The 23,838-nt window shown below is 42.0% G+C and overlaps 1 protein-coding gene across 1 annotated transcript; it reads left to right on the forward strand.

The window, feature by feature from the left end:
• Window positions 1–4,352: 4,352 nt before the first annotated feature.
• Window positions 4,353–16,202, forward strand: LOC149970271 (uncharacterized). Its single transcript, XM_090228349.1, has 3 exons — window positions 4,353–4,508; window positions 15,382–15,732; window positions 15,864–16,202. The coding sequence occupies exons 1-3, from the start codon at window positions 4,353–4,355 to the stop codon at window positions 16,149–16,151; spliced, it is 795 nt and encodes a 264-aa protein (XP_090084475.1). The 3' UTR covers window positions 16,152–16,202.
• Window positions 16,203–23,838: the final 7,636 nt, after the last annotated feature.

Raw genomic sequence — 23,838 nt, forward strand, 5'->3', positions numbered from 1 at the left:
CACAAATTACATGCATGATCATGGTCGGGTTGAAATTGAACACTTATTTGTTAATACAAAATGTAATGGTCTTATTTATGTCAGGATGATTGAGGGATTTTGATGTCTATTTATGTGACTTACTATGGTTATTACTGACTTTAATTATATATTTTTCTATTAGATGCCCTCTAAATCAACCAAGGAGAGGTCAAGGACATATATAAACAAGATCCTATAAGATACCAGGAGTATCTTGAGAAACAAAAAGATACCTCAAAACAAAAGTAAGTGGTGAACTGACAACTTGACAATCTCACAACTTTCCCTGTGAGAAAAAAGGAAAATGGAAAATAAATCAAAGAAACAGAAGATCAACTATCCAGAAAAGAGGTTATGATCAACTATCCAGAAAAGAGGTTATGATCAACTATCCAGAAAAGAGGTTATGATCAACTATCCAGAAAAGAGGTTATGATCAACTATCCAGAAAAGAGGTTATGATCAACTATCCAGAAAAGAGGTTATGATCAACTATCCAGAAAAGAGGTTATGATCAACTATCCAGAAAAGAGGTTATGATCAACTATCCAGAAAAGAGGTTATGATCAACTATCCAGAAAAGAGGTTATGATCAACTATCCAGAAAAGAGGTTATGATCAACTATCCAGAAAAGAGGTTATGATCAACTATCCAGAAAAGAGGTTACCTGTCAAGGAACACACCACCACACTCACCTGAAGTCTTCCAGCTACAGAATGATGACCTATTTGTCCCTCAAATTACTCCAAATATATGTGATTGTTTTGGCCAACAGACCGTGAAAATTCAACAAACAGAGGCAGACAAAGCACAACCGCCATTTTTATTTTTTATTTTTTCCACATTTTCAAACAGTCCATTTATGTTCCAACGGGCCTATACATTTGGGTTAAATCAAATTTTATTTGTCACATACACATGGTTAGCAGATGTTAATGCGAGTGTAGCGAAATGCTTGTGCTTCTAGTTCAGACAATGCAGTAATAACCAACAAGTAATCTAACTAACAATTCCAAAACTACTGTCTTGTACACAGTGTGAGGGGATAAAGAATATGTACATAAGGATATATGAATGAGTGATGGTACAGAGCAGCATAGGCAGATACAGTAGATTGTATCGAGTACAGTATATACATATGAGATGAGTATGTAAACAAAGTGGCATAGTTAAAGTGGCTAGTGATACATGTATTACATAAGGATACAGTCGATGATATAGAGTACAGTATATACGTATGCATATGAGATGAATAATGTAGGGTAAGTAACATTATATAAGGTAGCATTGTTTAAAGTGGCTAGTGATATATTTACATTTCCCATCAATTCCCATTATTAAAGTGGCTGGAGTTGAGTCAGTGTCAGTGTGTTGGCAGCAGCCACTCAATGTTAGTGGTGGCTGTTTAACAGTCTGATAGCCTTGAGATAGAAGCTGTTTTTCAGTCTCTCGGTCCCAGCTTTGATGCACCTGTACTGACCTCGCCTTCTGGATGATAGCGGGGTGAACAGGCAGTGGCTCGGGTGGTTAATGTCCTTGATGATCTTTATGGCCTTCCTGTGACATCGGGCGGTGTAGGTGTCCTGGAGGGCAGGTAGTTTGCCCCCGGTGATGCGTTGTGCAGACCTCACTACCCTCTGGAGAGCCTTACGGTTGAGGGCGGAGCAGTTGCCGTACCAGGCGGTGATACAGCCCGCCAGGATGCTCTCGATTGTGCATCTGTAGAAGTTTGTGAGTGCTTTTGGTGACAAGCCGAATTTCTTCAGCCTCCTGAGGTTGAAGAGGCGCTGCTGCGCCTTCTTCACAATGCTGTCTGTGTGAGTGGACCAATTCAGTTTGTCTGTGATGTGTAAGCCGAGGAACTTAAAACTTGCTACCCTCTCCACTACTGTTCCATCGATGTGGATAGGGGGGTGTTCCCTCTGCTGTTTCCTGAAGTCCACAATCATCTCCTTAGAGTTTTGTTGACGTTGAGTGTGAGGTTATTTTCCTGACACCACACTCCGAGGGCCCTCACCTCCTCCCTGTAGGCCGTCTCGTCGTTGTTGGTAATCAAGCCTACCACTGTTGTGTCGTCCGCAAACTTGATGATTGAGTTGGAGGTGTGCGTGGCCACGCAGTCGTGGGTGAACAGGGAGTACAGGAGAGGGCTCAGAACGCACCCTTGTGGGGCCCCAGTGTTGAGGATCAGCGGGGAGGAGATGTTGTTGCCTACCCTCACCACCTGGGGGCGGCCCGTCAGGAAGTCCAGTACCCAGTTGCACAGGGCGGGGTCGAGACCCAGGGTCTCGAGCTTGATGACGAGCTTGGAGGGTACTATGGTGTTGAATGCCGAGCTGTAGTCAATGAACAGCATTCTCACATAGGTATTCCTCTTGTCCAGATGGGTTAGGGCAGTGTGCAGTGTGGTTGAGATTGCATCGTCTGTGGACCTATTTGGGCGGTAAGCAAATTGGAGTGGGTCTAGGGTGTCAGGTAGGGTGGAGGTGATATGGTCCTGGACTAGTCTCTCAAAGCACTTCATGATGACGGAAGTGAATGGGTTAGGTTGTACTATGAGCTGGCTGAGTGTAAATACATGGCTCTGAGTGTAAACACCTTTTCACTAGAATCTTTGTGTTAAAATGACCGTCAGTGCGAAATAGCTAGAAACTTTTGTATTTCCACTTGGCTGCACCTACGGTAATGAGAACAATAAATCAAGTGCAATACCTGCGTCGACCAGGGACGAGCAGCAAAACACCGGAAAAATTCTAGCTTACCGGAACGTTACAAGAAGAACAGGAATGGTTACCTCATCCGGTCATGTGACATTTGTTTGAAGATTTTTTGCCTCCACCAGATGACGACCGTGAACAGATAGGTCGCCAGTTCGTCGCTTGTTGTCAGAAATACAGCATGCATACACATTTGTTTTGTGTGTTAAAGTGTTTGGTTTAAAAAACGTGTTAAACCAGTAAGGAAGGTTACATAACTAAGAGGAATAAAGAAAGTTGCATACACAACATAGAATGTGTGCACACATGTCATAGAACCACATGAAAAAGAAAGTGACAGACTAATAATGCATTGTTGGTAAATGGTGACTGACTGATCTGCAAGTAATAATTTTAAGACTGGAAAAAGAAAGTCACGGTCTTAACAATCGGGAACCAGTGTGTCCAGTGCGCAGGCTCGCTATAGGTGAGCCCACAACGGTTTGGCGCAACGTGGCCCATCCTGCTCTCCTGAATCGGCATCAGGACCTGTCCTGGATGGTCGCCCACGAGATCCTCCCGGTCAGGGCCGTTATGCACTCACGGGGCATGGCGAGGACATCCGCGTGCCCCCGACCAGGCTGCGGCCAAGAAGAGTCGGTGAGGCACATGCTCTGGGAGTGCAGAGCCGCCAGGGACCTGTGGAAGGAAGCAGGCCCCCTGATCACCTCGTGTCTGCCAGCAGGGGAGGACCTAACACCTCAGCTCGTGCTGTATGGGGTGGGCCGAAGGCCCATTCCATCGAAGGCCTTCACCAAGCTCTGGCCCACCCTCACGTGCCTGAAGGAAGCACTGTGGTCCTCCCGTAACCTGCTGGTAGCGAAAAACGTAGAGACCACCCCCCAGGCAGTGGCCATGGTAGCCACGGAAGCCCTGGGGTGGTACGGAAGGAAGGGGGCCTCGACCCCAGGAGAAGGGTCCCCCACAACACCCTAGGTCCCGGCGGCCACGGCCTGACAGCGCTGCGGTGAGGGATCTCCTCTGGGCCCCGAAGGACGGGACGATGATCTATTCAGAAGAGCAGGATGAGGTGAGCTTGATAAAGACTCACCCCGCTCCTGTACAAGGGACCGAAGACAGCCTTTTAACAAAGTGGCTTTTTAACATGTTTTTCATGACTTAAAAATGTTTTACCTTTGTTAGATCATTAGTACACATTTTAAATGGCTTTTACAGATTTGATGTTTTTACAAGGAAAGTACTTTTATTCATGGTTGTTTTCATTGGTTTTAACAACATGTACTTTTTAACAAATTTAAATGTAACTTTCAAATGCTGTGTTTTATGTTTTTTTGCTGCTTTTATGTGTATAAATGAGGTAAAAAATGTATGAGCTGTTTTTAAAGGAATTGTGTCAATAAAACTTTTCCAAAAGAAAAAAATGTATTTGTTATGCGAAGGGATTTGTAGATCAGTCAGTCTGCGTGTGGAGGAGGATGAAGACTAGTTACGTGCAGGACATAGTAAAACATACGCTATCATTGACATGTAGCTTTTCTCATAGACGGGAGGTTACTATGTGAAGCAATGTGTTTAGATTGGTAGTTGTCTCTTTATGTTTCTTTTGAGATGGTATGGCCTCCGAGGACACCCAAGACCAACTGGATGAGGCTATTAAAAAGGCAGACCAGCTTGCTGAGGAGCTCAACCAAGAGAAGGACCCACAAACCCAACTGGACGAGGCCATTAACGAGGCAAAAAGGCTGGCTGAGGAGCTCAACCCAGAACGGGTAATGTAACCCCTATAGCTCCCATACGTGCACAAATATTCCCAACACAACCCCAGCACCACAGCGTTATGATTTATCATTGCTTTTTCTTGGTTAAAGTAGACCCCACATGGCACAAATGTGAATTTAAACGTAGACTCCGTGATGTGAACTGAACACGGGCATCAATGATATTGAGCATGAGGCACAAGGGTGCACTTGTTAGCATCCCTGTGAACTTCTACACATGTTAGCTGTGTGAATGAGCCAGAGCTTGGGTCTACTGCAGGTGCCTTTCCTCAGCTGACAAATCACTTCACCTTATGTGAAAATAAAATTCTTGCTTGTGCTCCATATATGCACAAGCAAGCCATGCATATTTAACGAAAGGAGAGTCAGAACTCCAGCAAATCTTTTGAATTAAAAACCTTTTTATCACAATTTTTTTCAGCTCCAAGGGCCAGTACATCAAGAGCCAGACTAGTGCAAAAAAAATTGGGCCGGTCACTGAGGAGGAAGAATCAGGTATTGATGAGCGATTTAATATATTAATCTATAAGATTCCTTGATATTCAGTGGTTTGTAATTCATTTATTGTATTTTTATTAAAGCTGTAATCGGTAGTTGAAACAATAACAAAGCACACTCCCCTCCCCTGTTTTGGTTAAAAGCTGAGTGATGAGGTTGGCGAAATGTAACCACTTTCAATTTATAGACAGAGCTATGGATGCAATAACTTACCATCAATGTTATTCTTTTTTATAACATTTTAACCATGTTTTAAGGCTATACAGTGTTTTTTTTTACATTTATTTTGTCTGCAAACATTGACTAAAACAAGCTTATAGTTTGGGTTCTGATGGGGTACGACAGTTGAATTAAACTCATGAGGCATTAATAAGTTATAATCTTCTAGAATCAATGGGTATATATCATTAATAGAAGTCCAAAAATTGCTTTATCAACTTCTTTAACTTTAAGTCTAATCTTTTTTTGCAGATTTTATTTTAGAGACATGGACCAGTGGATTGGAATCCACTCCAGTTTTAAACATTGATGAAGAAATAGGTATGTTTAAATTGTTTCACTTTCAAAATTGGGGTCATCTTGGTGTTACTGACCTATACGGCACTACATCTTTATTTTGACAGTGATGCAATATTTTTAAATGTGGCTCTAGTCTCCAGAATTTTGAATTTGAGATCAAATGTTTGATATGAGGTTACAGTACAGAATGTCACCTTGTATTTTATTTTATGATTTACCGTTTAGAAATGAAAGCACTTTGTATGTCTAGTGCCCCCCCTTGAGGATGTCAAGTATTTGGACACATATCACTTAGTGGTTTAAAGTTGTCAAAAGTGTAGTATTTGGTCCCATATTCCTTGCACACAATGATCTTCTATTCTTCCTTACAATAAAAGTGACTACAAAATTACACAAATTATTCACCATTCAGTTCCTATTGGGCACAATATAATCTGAAACACAACCAAAACAAGCTGTAAATGTATCCAACAAGTTTGTAGATTCACAAGCTTTAATACATACATAAAATGTGTCTAAATACTTATGACACCGTTGTCATGAAGTTGCCCTCTTTGGTTACAGCAAGCCCCATCCCCCTCTCCCTGTCTCCTACACCCAGGCTGCTGTGATCAGAGAGAGGTTGGAAATTCCTGGAGGAGATTATCTCGTCATGGCCACAGTATAGAGAGAGAGTAGAGTTTTCATAGAAGAGAACAAAGTAATTTCTTCCACCTCACAGAACTTGAGGTCCGTACAACATTTATGTTCCAGAGAAGGTATAAAAGATCGGTGAAGAATCCAGCTACGAACTGGTCCGTTTGGTACAATTTTGTGAAACTCATGGGAGACAATACGGCCACATTACCATAACGCTGTTTATATAATAGCCTCAGATATGAGGTTTACATCTAATTGTTGTATAAGATGAATGAGTGAGGATGATACTTTTTGTAAAATTGTGTAATGTGATTTTGGACTGTTTTAATGAAGGGAACTCCAATTCCCTAAATAGTTTCACTTAGTCCTTGGCACGCCCCCAGGGGCACATGACCTGGCGTCATGAGAAAGCTTTTTCTGCTCTCCTGAATAAAACCCCCACTTTGAGAATTTTTCAACAGACCATGTTGCTCTCAATTACGAGAGGACAAAGGTTGCAGACCAGCTTACCTCGATAACGAGAGGGCCAAGGTTTGAGACCAGACTGCTGAATCTTTTAACCATCCCACGTGGTTAAACTCTTAGACTATCGATACCGACAGAATAAGAACAAGTCTTTGATATTTTAGAAAAGGCTGTTGCGCAGCAACTCACTGCCTTCCTGAAGACAAACAATGTATACAAAATGCTTCAGTCTGGTTTTAGACCCCATCATAGCACTGAGACTGCACTTGTGAAGGTGGTAAATGACCTTTTAATGGCATCAGCCCGAGGCTCTGCATCTGTCCTCGTGCTCCTAGACCTTAGTGCTGCTTTTGATACCATCGATCACCACATTCTTTTGGAGAGATTGGAAACCCAAATTGGTCTACACGGACAAGTGCTGGCCTGGTTTAGATCTTATCTGTCGGAAAGATATCAGTTTGTCTCTGTGAATGGTTTGTCCTCTGACAAATCAACTGTAAATTTCGGTGTTCCTCAAGGTTCCATTTTAGGACCACTGTTTTCACTATATATTTTACCTCTTGGGGATGTCATTCGAAAACATAATGTTAACTTTCACTGCTATGCGGATGACACACAGCTGTACATTTCAATGAAACATGGTGAAGCCCCAAAATTGCCCTCGCTAGAAGCATGTGTTTCAGACATAAGGAAGTGGATGGCTGCAAACGTTCCACTTTTAAACTCGGACAAAACAGAGATGCTTGTTCTAGGTCCCAAGAAGCAAAGAGATCTTCTGTTGAATCTGACAATCAATCTTTATGGTTGTACAGTCGTCTCAAATAAAACTGTGAAGGACCTCTGCGTTACTCTGGACCCTGATCTCTCTTTTGAAGAACATATCAAGACTGTTTCAAGGACAGCTTTTTTCCCATCTACGTAACATTGCAAAAATCAGAAACTTTCTGTCCAAAAATGATGCAGAAAAATTTATCCATGCTTTTGTCACTTCTAGGTTACACTACTGCAATGCTCTACTTTCCGGCTACCCGGATAAAGCACTAAATAAACTTCAGTTAGTGCTAAATACGGCTGCTAGAATCCTGACTAGAACCAAAAAATGTGACCATATTATTCCAGTGCTAGCCTCCCTACACTGGCCTCCTGTCAAGGCAAGGGCTGATTTCAAGGTTTTACTGCTAACCTACAAAGCATTACATGGGCTTGCTCCTACCTATCTCTCTGATTTGGTCCTGCCGTACATACCTACAGGTACGCTACGGTCACAAGACGCAGGCCTCCTAATTGTCCCTAGAATTTCTAAGCAAACAGCTGGAGGCAGGGCTTTCTCCTATAGAGCTCCATTTGTATGGAATGGTCTGCCTACCCATGTGAGAGACGCAAACTCGGTCTCAACCTTTAAGTCTTTATTGAAGACTCATCTCTTCAGTGGATCATATGATTGAGTGTAGTCTGGCCCAGGAGTGTGAAGGTGAACGGAAAGGCTCTGGAGCAACGAACCGCCCTTGCTGTCTCTGCCTAGCCGGTTCCCCTCTTTCCACTAGGATTCTCTGCCTCTAACCATATTACAGGGGCTGAGTCACTGGCTTACTTGGGCTCTTTCATACCGTCCCTAGGATGGGTGTGTCACTTGAGTGGGTTGAGTCACTGATGTGATCTTCCTGTCTGGGTTGGCGCCCCCCCTTGGGTTGTGCCGTGGCGGAGATCTTTGTGGGCTATACTCGGCCTTGTCTCAGGATGGTAAGTTGGTGGTTGAAGATATCCCTCTAGTGGTGTGGGGGATGTGCTTTGGCAAAGTGGGTGGGGTTATATCCTTCCTGTTTGGCACTGTCTGGGGGTGTCATCGGATGGGGCCACAGTGTCTCCTGTCTCAGCCTCCAGTATTTACGCTGCAGTAGTTTATGTGTCGGGGGGCTAGGGTCAGTTTGTTATCTGGAGTACTTCTCCTGTCCTATCCGGTGTCCTGTGTGAATTTAAGTATGCTCTCTCTAATTCTCTCTTTCTTTCTTCCTCTCTCTCGGAGGACCTGAGCCCTAGGACCATGCCTCAGGACTACCTGACATGATGACTCCTTGCTGTCCCCAGTCCACCTGGCCGTGCTGCTGCTCCAGTTTCAACTGTTCTGCCTGTGATTATTATTATTTGACCATGCTGGTCATTTATGACCATTTGAACATCTTGGCCATGTTCTGTTATAATCTCCACCCGGCACAGCCAGAAGAGGACTGGCCACCCTACTTCTCCACCCACTGGCCACAGCCTGGTTCCTCTCTAGGTTTCTTCCTAAGCGTTGGCCTTTCTAGGGAGTTTTTCCTAGCCACCGTGCTTCTACAACTGCATTGCTTGCTGTTTGGGGTTTTAGGCTGGGTTTCTGTACAGCACTTTGAGATATCAGCTGATGTACGAAGGGCTATATAAATAAATTTGATTTGATTTGAATGAATGTCACTCTGAACTATCCACGACAGAGAGGGCGGACAAACTCTCCAACTTTTCAACAGAGACCCTGACAACACTGAGTATAAATATATATATATATAGATTGATTGCAATTGTTCCCGAATGAGTGAGCATTCATGTGCAAAGGATTATGATTTCAATTGTTATAATTATCAACTGTGTGTTGTCTTATCTCAGTCGACCCCCACTTCCCTAAACCGCCATGCCGGTTTAGCCCACTAGGGCACATTCCCCTATCATTTCTTGTAACCATATCTACTGTTTGTTTATGCATTTCTGTGAATTACTTAGTAAATAAATGATTTAAGACAATTGATGGATGACTCATAGTGAAGACTGGGTTCGTGCAGATAACCAACCATTTACGACGTTTGGAATGAGACTAACGTGAGGTAAAGAAGAATTCATTAACCAGAAGACTATTGATCAGATATGAAAATATCTGAAAAGTAATATTAGGAAAATTATAACTTTGTAATCTGAATATTTTCTTTGGTGCCCCGACTTCCTAGTTAATTACAGTTACATGTTTAATCGCGTAATAATAATTACAGAGTCATTTGATAAAGATTAATCTTCAGTTTAATGATGCAAAAGACATGACACCGTCAAATGGTGGGGCTAGTTGCGAGTTTCATTAGTCATGTACAGGATACTGATGGCAACACCATCCAACAAAATGCCTACTTGCAGGTTGCTTCTCAACAATGCAATTCAAAATGCTGGAGAGTAGAGACAAATTCAACATTTTAGCATCACTGTCCAAATACTTCTGTTGGGGAGTATAATAACACAATCCTGACAGAGCTTTTTCCTGCACAATTCCTTTAATATGAAGTAATCTGCCATTCTACATTATGGAATTAGTCTTAGTTGAATTCATTCAAATCCACTAGTGGAATGGTTACACAGTGTATTTCCTTTTGCAACCACTGTCTGTAATTGTGGAAGCTGGAAGCATTTGCCTTTGAGGAGAGTTTACTCTGTAGTCAAAATACACTGAGTATACAAAATATTCCTAATATTGAGTTGCACTCCCTTTTGCCCTGAGAACAGCCTCAATTCATCAGGGCATGGACTCTACAAGGTGTCGAAAGCGTTCCACGGGGATGCTGGCCCATTTTGACACATGCTTCCCACAGTTCTGTCAAGTTGGCTGGATGTCCTTTGGGTTGGGGACCATTCATGATATACACGGGAAACTGTTGATCGTGAAAAACCCAGCAGCGTTGCAGTTCTTGACACAAACCGATGGACCTGGCACCTACTACCATACCCTGTTCAAAAACTCTTAAATATTTTGTCTTGCCCAGTCACCCTCTGAATGGCACATACACAATCCATGTCTCAAGGCTTAAACATCCTTGTTTAATCTGTCTCCTCCCCTTCATCTACACTGAAGTGGATTTAACAGGTGACATCAATAAGTGATCATAGATTTTCACCTGGTCAGTTTGTCAGGGAAAGAGAATGTTTTGTACTTAGTGTGCTTTTGCTGTTTTAATAAAGAACGTTCAGAATTTCTATTTGACTATGGGATCAAGTTCTATTGTTTGATATTCCAATTTAGACTTTAGTCAATATTTTGGTCTGTCCTGTAATTGAATTTACTGTAGAATCAAAGCTGAGGTTTTTGGCTTGTCACACCATAGATTGTGCCGAGATATATTTGCTGTCACCTACTTACAGCCCTATCTGCGTTTTAATAGATGAATTATATAATATTAATTAAATCCTTTTCCCATTTTTGTGTTTTCAAAAAAGCAATAGTTCATCGAGAAATTAACATCCTCCTAGCTGACTTAGTAGACCCTGAGTGTGCAGATCCTGCTGTGCCTGGTGCATCACACAGTTGGAGTGTGAGGAAGGAACTCTCACAGGATAGGTGGAGGGAGTCCAGGCCTGAGATGGTAGATTCTCTGCTGGCTGCAGAGCATGCTTCTCAGAAGATCTGTCAGTCATTCAATGTGAAAAGGGCTATTCTGCGATGCTGAGACTGTCTGCCGAAACAACTTTACTGTGAAGACTGTGAGGTCTCTACACATGCAAAGTTCCCCCTGCACAACAGAGAGTCCATGATCGAGGGGTTCTACACGCCCCTTCCTCCAACTACAGCCGTATCTCGCCACAGTGATGGCAAATATGCACTTCATGTGTTTTTTTTTTTGTTTTTTTGCGGCTGAATGTATTATATCAAAGTTCAAATGTATTCTTGTTTATTGTCGTATATAAATATTGTCCCTAGATTTGTTTCTTACCATTGGACGTACCAGAGGTGATATGTGGTTGACTGACAAGCACCATCCATGTTGGCTCCGGGAAACATATAATCCTCGTAGGAATAAATGGTATGTGCAATATCTACAAGAACCAAACAGTGATGTAGCAATGCAATGTAAAACAACATTAGTTTAGACCTCATTTTTTCCCTCAAGGTCGCTACAATGTCACAGTGCCTGTGCTGACCTGCACAACCTGTCTTAGCACCTGGACAGCAAACTTGGCAGATCTGATAAAGAATGGGTACTGGCCTGCCACTGTCAACTGTGACACCATATGCCAGGTAGATCTGTTCAGCTCTTTTGAGGAACTGAAAGTGTCAACCCCAGGAATGTCCCGTCTGGCGTTTATGTGGATTATGGAGCAGTGAGCTGATTTCTTTGTCAGGGTAACAATAAATGATACTCAGCTTTACCAATGTAAGACTTCAGGTTAACAATATGTTAAAGTTATGTTACACAAAGTGTTGTAACAAAAATGTATTTCCTGTACTACAACTAGGTTAAAACTGCAGGTCTCTTGCTACAGTGTGTGTTAGCCTCCTGCACCACTGTCCTACCATGCCCCTTATCTGTGCCCCTCTTGCATCCAATATATCCTGCTCTTTACAACATAAGTACTCATCCTACTTTGCATTGGCTTTCACCTGCTTTGCTGTCAACACTATACACGGGCCCTGCTTTAACTCAAATCCAGTCAGCCATAGTGAATTATAGTACGTTTTGTTTATAGTATTGTTGTAAGTTCTTTCATATATTTTCTATATGTATTTTTCCCTTACCAGAATGAAATGATCTGTGGGGAGACTTTTCAAAAAAGCTTATTTGAGTGGACGTACTGCCGCTCTGAAATTGATCAGGTCTGTGATGCACAGTACTTTGACTGCCCAGCCTGGTCTGTGATGTACAGTACTTTGACTGCCCAGCCTGGTCTGTGATGTACAGTACTTTGACTGCCCAGCCTGGTCTGTGATGTACAGTGCTTTGACTGCCCAGCCTGGTCTGTGATGTACAGTACTTTGACTGCCCAGCCTGGTCTGTGATGTACAGTTCTTTGACTGCCCAGCCTGGTTTGTGATGTACAGTAATTTGACTGCCCAGCCTGATCTGTGATGTACAGTACTTTGACTGCCCAGCCTGGTCTGTGATGTACAGTTCTTTGACTGCCCAGCCTGGTTTGTGATGTACAGTAATTTGACTGCCCAGCCTGGTCTGTGATGTACAGTACTTTGACTGCCCAGCCTGGTCTGTGATGTACAGTACTTTGACTGCCCAGCCTGGTTTGTGATGTACAGTACTTTGACTGCCCAGCCTGGTCTGTGATGTACAGTACTTTGACTGCCCAGCCTGGTCTGTGATGTACAGTACTTTGACTGCCCAGCCTGGTCTGTGATGTACAGTACTTTGACTGCCCAGCCTGGTATGTGATGTACAGTACTTTGACTGCCCAGCCTGGTCTGTGATGTACAGTACTTTGACTGCCCAGCCTGGTCTGTGATGTACAGTACTTTGACTGCCCAGCCTGGTCTGTGATGTACAGTACTTTGACTGCCCAGCCTGGTCTGTGATGTACAGTACTTTGACTGCCCAGCCTGGTCTGTGATGTACAGTACTTTGACTGCCCAGCCTTGTCTGTGATGTACAGTACTTTGACTGCCCAGCCTGGTCTGTGATGTACAGTACTTTGACTGCCCAGCCTGGTCTGTGATGTACAGTACTTTGACTGTCCAGCCTGGTCTGTGATGTACAGTACTTTACTGCCCAGCCTGGTTTGTGATGTACAGTACTTTGACTGTCCAGCCTGGTCTGTGATGTACAGTACTTTGACTGCCCAGCCTGGTCTGTGATGTACAGTACTTTGACTGTCCAGCCTGGTCTGTGATGTACAGTGCTTTGACTGCCCAGCCTGGTCTGTGATGTACAGTACTTTGACTGCCCAGCCTGGTCTGTGATGTACAGTACTTTGACTGCCCAGCCTGGTCTGTGATGTACAGTACTTTGACTGCCCAGCCTGGTCTGTGATGTACAGTACTTTGACTGCCCAGCCTGGTCTGTGATGTACAGTACTTTGACTGCCCAGCCTGGTCTGTGATGTACAGTACTTTGACTGCCCAGCCTGGTCTGTGATGTACAGTACTTTGACTGTCCAGCCTGGTCTGTGATTTACAGTACTTTGACTGCCCAGCCTGGTCTGTGATGTACAGCACTTTGACTGTCCAGCCTTGTCTGTGATGTACAGTACTTTGACTGCCCAGCCTGGTCTGTGATGTACAGTACTTTGACTGCCCAGCCTGGTCTGTGATGTACAGTACTTTGACTGCCCAGCCTGGTCTGTGATGTACAGTACTTTGACTGCCCAGCCTGGTCTGTGATGTACAGTACTTTGACTGCCCAGCCTGGTCTGTGATGTACAGTACTTTGACTGCCCAGCCTTGTCTGTGATGTACAGTACTTTGACTGCCCAGCCTGGTCTGTGATGTACAGTACTTTGACTGCCCAGCCTGGTCTGTGATGTACAGTACTTTGACTGTCCAGCCTGGTCTGTGATGTACAGTACTTTGACTGCCCAGCCTGGTTTGTGATGTACAGTACTTTGACTGTCCAGCCTGGTCTGTGATGTACAGTACTTTGACTGCCCAGCCTGGTCTGTGATGTACAGTACTTTGACTGTCCAGCCTGGTCTGTGATGTACAGTACTTTGACTGCCCAGCCTGGTCTGTGATGTACAGTACTTTGACTGCCCAGCCTGGTCTGTGATGTACAGTACTTTGACTGCCCAGCCTGGTCTGTGATGTACAGTACTTTGACTGCCCAGCCTGGTCTGTGATGTACAGTACTTTGACTGCCCAGCCTGGTCTGTGATGTACAGTACTTTGACTGTCCAGCCTGGTCTGTGATGTACAGTACTTTGACTGCCCAGCCTGGTCTGTGATGTACAGTACTTTGACTGTCCAGCCTGGTCTGTGATGTACAGTACTTTGACTGCCCAGCCTGGTCTGTGATGTACAGTACTTTGACTGCCCAGCCTGGTCTGTGATGTACAGTACTTTGACTGCCCAGCCTGGTCTGTGATGTACAGTACTTTGACTGCCCAGCCTGGTCTGTGATGTACAGTACTTTGACTGCCCAGCCTGGTTTGTGATGTACAGTACTTTGACTGTCCAGCCTGGTTTGTGATGTACAGTACTTTGACTGTCCAGCCTGGTCTGTGATGTACAGTACTTTGACTGTCCAGCCTGTTCCCCCGGCATTCTTGCAGTGTCAGTGGACGGGAACAAGAAGCTGAATCGATTCAAAAAAGGGTATGTAAAACTTGTCATAATTGATCAAGTAACACCATACTCTATATCATTTAAACAATCCAAACAAGGTTTGCCTTTTCTTTGTCCAGTGTGAATGTTTTAAAATGCAGTTGAGTTCATTTTTAGCTTAAATGTTTTTAGTTTGTAATTAAATGAATTATCAACATTGTTAATTAAGTGTCCCACAATCAGTTACTGAGGTTGATTGCTATTTCATATGTCATGTATATAATGTATTTCATGTATCCTTTCAAGGACTGATGACAAAGGATTCTTTGATGGTGTATTTATCTGCAAGGATGAGGATGTCTGACTTTGAACTATGTCCCATACAAAGACTAAACATGTACGTTTCCTGTGTATCTTCTAAACTGTGAAATAGGACTGGCCTCGGGCCATCTGACTCAAAGGCAGACTCGTTACACACTATTCCAATAAAAACATATCATTTTGGAGAGATGGTAATCCTCTCTCCAAGTCCAGGGTCGTTACACCACTCCCTCTGTTCAGAAATGCAACACACTTTACAAGTGCTTGTTTTTGACAGTCAATCTCTGATCTCCATTGTAGCGAACACAGAGGGTATCTCAGCGCCCTCAGCCTGATTTTAAAAACCTAACCACTGTCCCATTAACACCCCCCCCCCCCCCCCCCCAAAAAAAAAAGAATGTTCAACCTATACTCTTCTACTTCCTTGTCTAGGGTTATGGAAAAGGGCTATGTGGAGCATCCCTGTGGACAGCAGCTAAAGAGTCGTCAAGGAAAACAAACAACAAATTTGATGAAGAGGGACTTGATGTTGCCATCTGCCGCCACGGAATAATTCTAAGGAACCTCAACATGATGCGTGGAGAGATCTTTGTGTACCCACTGTTCTTGCCGAAGGAATTGTCTGGCAGCAGGTACATACAATTCATGTGTACGGATGTGATCTGCAAATGTTGGCCATACCTGACCAAAGTTGCCCTTCATTGTCCAGAGCTCGCCACTCTTCCAGACATGAAGCCCCTTCTGTCCGTCATGCATGCAAAGGCACATCGTTTGAAATGCCAGGTAAGTTTTCCTTTATTAAGCTGTTCAAAGAGAATTTCCAGCGTCAGTCCTTTACAAGGCTTCCCATTTAGATGTTTGCTATTCACATAATTGCAATATTAAGTCAATCTTCTTTTTAAATGTAAATGAAGATTAAGTGGGGAGGATGGAATCGGGAAGAAGCTGGCACAACTCTGGGGGAGGAAGTAGAAGAAGGGAACAGCTTCTTGTCGAGGGCTGCAATCTGTTCCAAAGGAAGTAACAATTTAAGGTTGTTCTATTCAGCTATGTTAGTACTTATCTGGAATAAGGAGTTCTATTTGGATTCTCTAGCAAGAACAGACATGCTAACCATCCAGGCCAGGGGGTGGAACAGAAGGAAGAAGAACAACCTGAACAGAGCATTGTCCAGAAGATACAGTGGGGCAAAAAAGTATTAGTCAATCACCATTTGTGCAAGTTCTCCCACTTAAAAAGATGAGAGAGGCCTGTAATTTTCATCATAGGCACACTTCAACTATGACAGATAAAATTAGAAAAGTTTTTTTTCAGAAAATCACATTGTAGGATTTTTAATGAATTTATTTGCAAATTATGGTGGAAAATAAATATTTGGTCACCTACAAACAAACAAGATTTCTGGCTCTCACAGACCTGTAACTTCTTCTTTAAGAGGCTCCTCTGTCCTCCACTCGTTACCTGTATTAATGGCACCTGTTTGAACTTGTTATCAGTATAAAAGACACCTGTCCACAACCTCAAACAGTCACACTCCAAACTCCACTATGGCCAAGACCAAAGAGCTGTCAAAGGACACCAGAAACAAAATTGTAGACCTGCACTAGGCTGGGAAGACTGAATCTGCAATAGGTAAGCAGCTTGGTTTGAAGAAATCAACTGTGGGAGCAATTATTAGGAAATGGAAGACATACAAGACCACTGATAATCTCCCTCGATCTGGGGCTCCACGCAAGATCTCACCCCGTGGGGTCAAAATGATCACAAGAACAGTGAGCATGTGTCATTCCAAATGAACCACCCAGTGCACTCAAGGAGATCTGGAGAGAATTTGATAGGTGTAAGGAACGATATGGTGGTAGCTTCAACTTGTTCTCCGATAGGTATAAGTAATACGGAGAAAATACAGACTAGCCTATTAAAGCCTCTCATATTGCGACTATTGTATAGAAGGTAGGGGCTAGGGATTCATTTGGAATTAGGCAAGACTATGTGATAGGATTCATTGCATCAAAAATTATTTACTTATGTCTCATGTGTCCCAAAGAAGAACACTTGGTACTTGTTGGAGGGGGACTTGACCACTCCTTCGGGTAACTCCCAGACCTAGTGAATGACCCGCAGAGAGCTGGGACCAAAGTAACAAAGCCTACCATCAGTAACACACTACGCCGCCAGGGACTCAAATCCTGCAGTGCCAGACGTGTCCCCCTGCTTAAGCCAGTACATGTCCAGGCCCGTCTGAAGTTTGCTAGAGAGCATTCAGATGATCCAGAAGAAGATTGGGAGAATGTCATATGGTCAGATTAAACCAAAATATAACTTTTTGGTAAAAACTCAACTCGTCGTGTTTGGAAGACAAAGAATGCTGAGTTGCATCCATACCTACTGTGAAGCATGGGGGTGGAAACATCATGCTTTGGGGCTGTTTTTCTGCAAAGGGACCAGGACGACTGATCCGTGTAAAGGAAAGAATGAATTGGGACATGTATCGTGAGATTTTGAGTGAAAACCTCCTTCCATCAGCAATGGCATTGAAGATGAAACGTGGCTGGGTCTTTCAGCATGACAATGATCCCAAACACACCGCCCGGGCAATGAAGGAGTGGCTTCGTAAGAAGCATTTCAAGGTCCTGGATTGGCCTAGCCAGTCTCCAGATCTCAACCCCATAGAAAATATTTGGAGGGAGTTGAAAGTCCGTGTTGCCCAGCAACAGCCCCAAAACATCACTGCTCTAGAGGAGATCTGCATGGAGGAATGGGTCAAAATACCAGCAGCAGTGTGTGAAAACGTCATGAAGACTTACAGAAAACGTGTGACCTCTGTCATTGCCAACAAAGGGTATATAACAAAGTATTGAGATAAACTTTTGTTATTGACCAAATACTTATTTTCCACCATAATTTGCAAATAAATTCATTAAAAATCCTACAATGTGATTTTCTGGATTTTTTTTCTAATTTTGTCTGTCATAGTTGAAGTGTACCTATGGTGAAAATTACAAGCCTCTCTCATCTTTTTAAGTGGGAGAACTTGCACAATTGGTGGCTGACTAAATACTTTTTTGCCCCACTGTACTTGGTGTATTGTGTGGATCAATACATTTATTTTAGAAGTTTTATAGCTTTGCATTTAATTTATTTTAAAACAATTAACGATTTGGGTGTAGGCGATGAGACTGTACAACTGGACAATGGAAGTTCTTAAGTAATTAGCAATGGGCTAATACAGGTAAATGAATACAAAAAAAATACATCTTAAATGTAACTCTCCTGGACTGTCACCTTGACGTGGTGGTAATCAACTGGCAGGTGCAATCATGCCGGACAGGTGGAAGGGTAGGAGGCAGACAAAACATTCCCTGGTTCTCCAGGTTGGGGCTCACTCACCCCCCACATAACAAATAATTTGTTACAGAAACCTTCACAGGCCCTATGTTCCTCCAGGAAGTGAGTGAAACTACTCACCGTTGGAGATGCGTTGTTAATTTATAGATTTATTGTATTTCAGGGGAAAACAAATGAGAACATGGATGGTCCCCAGGTACTACAGAGAACAATTGAAGTCCTGTTTCTTAGCATCAAACAAAGGAAACAGAACCTCTACCGTCAGACAGGTTTGTTACATTTCATGAATATTGGATTGCACACACTTCATTTCAGAGCCATGCAATTTAACAAATAATTTAATTCTCCTTTTGTTTCAATGACAGATGGATGCAAGAAAAGACACCCTCTGTGCAGAAAGATATTGAAAGAAAATGCCAAATTGACAGCTGCCATAGAGGAGTACAACGCCCTTGTACCAGATTCAGCAATACCATCTGCAGATGAGATCCTTTCCGCAGACCTTCATGTAGTATGGCCTTGGGAGCTGCATGGACAAAGTAAGTAGTATGTTTGTGTGTCACAATAACTATGTTTCTGTTTTGCTATCTGTGTTTGTTCAGTTGCACAAACACAGACAGCACTGCCAAAGTTACAAATCCACATTGCATGAATTTACAGCTGACCTACTCACAAAGAAAATAGCCTTTGACCGGGTGTCACTCCTGAGACGGCTGAAAAGTTAATTGAGTTAAAAGTTAATTGTCCTAAAGGAAGTCAAACAGCACTGGGAAAGCCTAAAGAGGGAATCGGAGAATGTGCAAGACCTTGCTTCACATGTGGCACTTGACCTAAGCAGACAAGTTAGGGGAATTTTCATTAATATGTACAATTGATGTTGGCACCCTGTAATTGCTATTGTATTTAAGGAATAGGTCATTTTATTTACCCTACACATTACGATTGTTGGTGTTAGGCTGGCAATTGAATCAGTTGGAACCTGGGAGCAGAGGTCTCTACTCCATGCTTCAGAGGAGAGTCAGCAGCCTCAGAAGACACCAGAACACTGTCATGCTGAGAGCAAAGCTATGGGCCAAGACACCTCCCTCCTAGAAGATAACTTCATAGATGATCTCCTGGAAGAGGACCTAGATGACATCTATGACAGCATCCACTACAGCTCTGATGACGAGGAATCTGTCACCGACTGAAGAAGTTTGTTTGGGTGGGTGCAGTTTGCACTGGGTGGAAAGTGATTCTGCCTTCCTAAGGAAGAATAGTTTGAACATTTAATGGAAAATAAACGTTTTTTTTTTTCTTGTTGACAATGTGATCATGTGGCATAGATTTGAGAAGGGCGCTCGTCTGTTACTGCTTTTGCCCGGTTACATGACCAGGCCCGATGCGCCCCTTTAAATGGACAATCTGCAGTTGCTACATCCACTTTTGGATTCTTGAAGAATAGTTCAGCTGCCGTACCCCATCAGATCCCAAAATGTAGTTTTTTCACTCCAATGTTTGTAAACAAAGTAGATGTAAACATACACTAGCATGTGTCAAACTCATTCCACGGGTGAGCTGAGTGTCTGCTGTTTTTCCGCTCCTCCCATGATTGATGAATTAAGGTCACTAATTACTAAGGAACTCCTCTCACCTGGTTGTCTAGGTCTTAATTGAAAGGAAAAAAACAAAAACCAGATGACACTAGGCTCTCCATGGAATGAGATTGACACCACTGGATTATAGCCTCAAAACATGGTTTAAACTATGGTTCCATTTCTCCAGCCCCACCCCTCTGCTTTTTACAGAACCATTGGCAGGGAGGAGGATTTTTTGTTTCACCTGGTGATTGCAGATTTAAACATAGTTAAACTGTAACGTGTGTGCTTATTAGTTTAGTTAATAAAAAAAACAGAAGGTTATCCTTGACTTCAAGTAATCATTTGCATTATGATGGAGCTACGTTAGTACATTAGTCATGGGCTTTTAAGTCAACAATTTCTTATGTATGTATGAGATGTACAAATGCTTAACTAGTACTGAGTATTTTGACCAGTTACTACTTTACTCTCAAGTCGTTTTCGAGAGGGCTACTTTACTTGTACTTGAGTACAAGAACGGACTCCCATCAGTTACAGATGAATCGGGTTAGTTGCAAAATATTTCCTATAATCTACAGGCACTCGCAATGAGTCATCAAAAGTATGGACACAGAATTATTGTATTTTATTATCTTGACCCAATTATGACCCATGACATCTTTTGGGAAGAATAATGCATAGCCCTTGTGTGTTAATTAAGCTGCAAGCTTGGAAATGTTCCTATTGAAATGTGGGTTGTCCCATCCTGAGAGTATGCACTCTCATATATGACATACTCTTAACGCTACTATCAGCGTATTATTATTAGAATTAGATGAAAAAATGGCACTTATGCAGGCAGGTCTGACATAGTGGGAGAATTGTGAACATGCATGTATATATCTGTGTTGTCAGCGTTTGGCTACGTCTTCGGTTTGGTCGATCGGTCAGAGTTTGTTTCGGTTATGTGCGTCGCAATGCCCGTTACGTAATAGACTAGGTTTCTGAATTTTCTGATTATATTTTTTAACTATTCAGAAATTATTGTTCCGCAATGTTTCTTTCATTTGAATGTCGTAAACATTGTCGGATTATATTAAATAATTGATGTAACATAAATTCTTATAAATTCATATGTTACAGAAACCGGAAAAGTTGTGAGCTGCAAATGTGGCGCCATTTTGTACGGTTTGTTCTTTATCAATATCTTCGCCGATATCATTCTAATTGATGTGTAGAATTATATGTACATTCATTGGGACATACATAACGCTGTCCTGCATCAGCAAATTCAATGTCTGAAGTACTGCACTTTTTGAAATGTGCTTTTCGTCATAAATAGTTAAGCTTGACATGTGTGATTATTTTGATTTAATAAGGTCCCCTTACTAAACCTTAATGTCAAATAACGTTCGGATATGTTAATCTGTTCTTGAATATAAAAAATCATAAAAGTTTGGGGAAAAGTCAACTGTTGGTGGCGCCACTGAGCCCCCCATGGCCACCAGGGGTATGAGATTGCATAATTATGTCTAATTCATGTAAAGGATTATTTGTGCCAAGCCATAAAACTGAACTACAAAAAAAAAAAAAAAAAAAAAAAAAAATGGGGGGGGATTCTATGACCAGACCTGACCTCTTACAAAGGTTTTCTAGGTTGTATAAACGTTCATGGCAGAAAACAAGTGTATGTATAGAAATGCTTATATAAACGTTTTTACACCGATATTGACGCTTCTAGAAGTTCAAAAATAGACATTCAACAGTCTATATATGTGGCCTTTCAACCCATATACCCATTACCCACATTGCCTTATAACCGCACCTCTATCGCCATGGTCCCCGGCACATCATATTCCTGATAAGCAACAATGATGAAAATTAATTCTCACTGCCTATTCAAAAAAAGCAGTTGTGAAATTATTTGGCTTTCACCCTCATTAAATATTTCCTCATTAAATATTTAAACAAGTGACCTTATAGTCTCAGATTTGCATTCATTTGTTCCAAACAGAATGTTGTAGCTTTACTATATAGGAAAAGGCCCAGGTAACATGAAGAACTGTGTATGTTAACCTGTGCTCTTTTTCTAATAGTGCGCCGTCGTTTTATTTCAGGACCACGGACAGCTACTGTTAGCTCGTGCGGGAGAAATGCAAGGCATGCCGTGGCGAGTTCAGGACCACGGCAGTGGAGACTGGAGAGCGTCACTAACAACAAATACGAAGACCAGTACCTCCAGGAAAGAAAAATATATATATTTTTGCCTACTGTAAACATTGTCATTTCAAATCACGATATGAATCTGTAATTTCCAACCATCTGACCTAATACTGTCTGATTCATATAGCCTGATTTTTTAAATGTTTGTTCTTTATTATATCAACTGATTGCTTCTGTATGTGGTGCTTTGGCTGAAAGACCAACACGTTTGATCTGGAGCCCATAGACTATTAAACTTGCAAATGAACTGTCTCTTTAGTAAATATAATTGTATCTACTCCATAAGATAAGCAGCTATGTACATTGTGTTATAGAAATAGGCATAGACTAAAGGTAAACAATTAGAGAGTGAAATTAAATGTATATATTTAATAACATTGTAAAATGAATCAATGCAAACATAAAATACTCTACTTCTGACTACTTTAATACACATATACATGAATATCACAATACTTTTGGTCCCCTAAAATGGGGGGGGGGGGGGGGGGGGGGGGTGTATGTACAAAACGTGCTGTAATTTCTAAACAGTTCACCAGATATGGATGAAAATACCCTCAAATTAAAGCTGAGACTGCACTTTAACCTCATGGTCATTGTATATTTTCAAATCCAAAGTGCTGGAGTACAGATCCAAAACAACAACAAAAATGTGTCACTGTTGCAATACTCTTGTAGCTCACTTTATATCAATATCTAAATGTATATTCTCATGAAGCTGATTGAGATCAAATGGTTGGCATTGTGATGCTCCATGAATGTTTCAATGGTAAATCATGGCGAATTTGGCCAACCATTTATGATTAACAGGGATACATGTGAAGGGAGAGTGAGGAATACATTTGTGCATAAAGTAGAAGTTAAACTGGAGAAACGCGGTCCTCGGCCTTGATCTAGTCATCGTCCCATTTATTGCCACTGTAAGACAAGAAAGAAAACATGAAAAGGAATGTCATGTTTTTAAGCAGAAATAGAAAATAAATAATTCACTATATAATCGTGAGCAAGGGTTGCACCTATTCCTTTAAAAGGGTTTTCTGAATTTTGGTTGCACCTAATCTCACGTTGGTCAAGCGCCTTCTCCTCTCAAATATAACATTTCAACTACATAAAGTACCTTGCAAAAGTATTCATACCCTTTTGATTTCTTCACGTTTTATTGTGTTACAACGTTGGATTGAAATTGATTTCATTTCGATTTTTTTTGTCAACAAGTAACTCAAAATGGTGTACTCTAATGTCAAAGTGGAAGAAAATGTAGATTTTTTTATAAAGGCATGCCTAAATTAGTTCACGATTTAAACGTGGCTTAACAAATCACACAATATGTTATATGGACTCTATAGGAGTTTACATGACTTTTGAATAATTACTCATACCTCTGTACCCCATACATAGAACATCTGTAAGGTCCCTCAGTCAGGTTTCGAATTTCAAGCACAGATTCAACTACAAAGACCAGGGAGCTTTTCGAAAGCCTCATAAAGAAGGGCAGTGATTGATAGATGGGTAACAATAACAAATCAGACATTGCATATCTCTTTAAGCATGATCAAGTTAATAATTATACTGTGGATTATGTATTAAACCACCCAGACACATCAAATATAGTCATCCTTCTGAACTGAGCTGCAGGACATGAATGCAACTGCTCAGGTGTGTCACCATGAGGCCATTGGTGATTTTACAGTTACAGGCTGTCCTGGTAGAACAACGGAGGATGGATCAACATCATTGTAGTAACGCCACAAAAATGACT

The sequence above is a fragment of the Oncorhynchus mykiss genome, chromosome 30 (assembly GCF_057628025.1).
Source record: "Oncorhynchus mykiss isolate SJ-2025 chromosome 30, ASM5762802v1, whole genome shotgun sequence".
Taxonomy (NCBI): Eukaryota; Metazoa; Chordata; class Actinopteri; order Salmoniformes; family Salmonidae; genus Oncorhynchus; species Oncorhynchus mykiss.

Coding starts and splice junctions, on each gene's coding strand:
- LOC149970271 (XM_090228349.1), top strand. CDS start 4,353: ATGGCCTCCGAGGACACCCAAGACCAACTGGATGAGGCTATTAAAAAG. Junction 4,509..15,381: donor AGGAGCTCAACCCAGAACGG/GTAATGTAACCC, acceptor TTCCTTGTCTAG/GGTTATGGAAAAGGGCTATG. Junction 15,733..15,863: donor CACATCGTTTGAAATGCCAG/GTAAGTTTTCCT, acceptor ATGTAAATGAAG/ATTAAGTGGGGAGGATGGAA.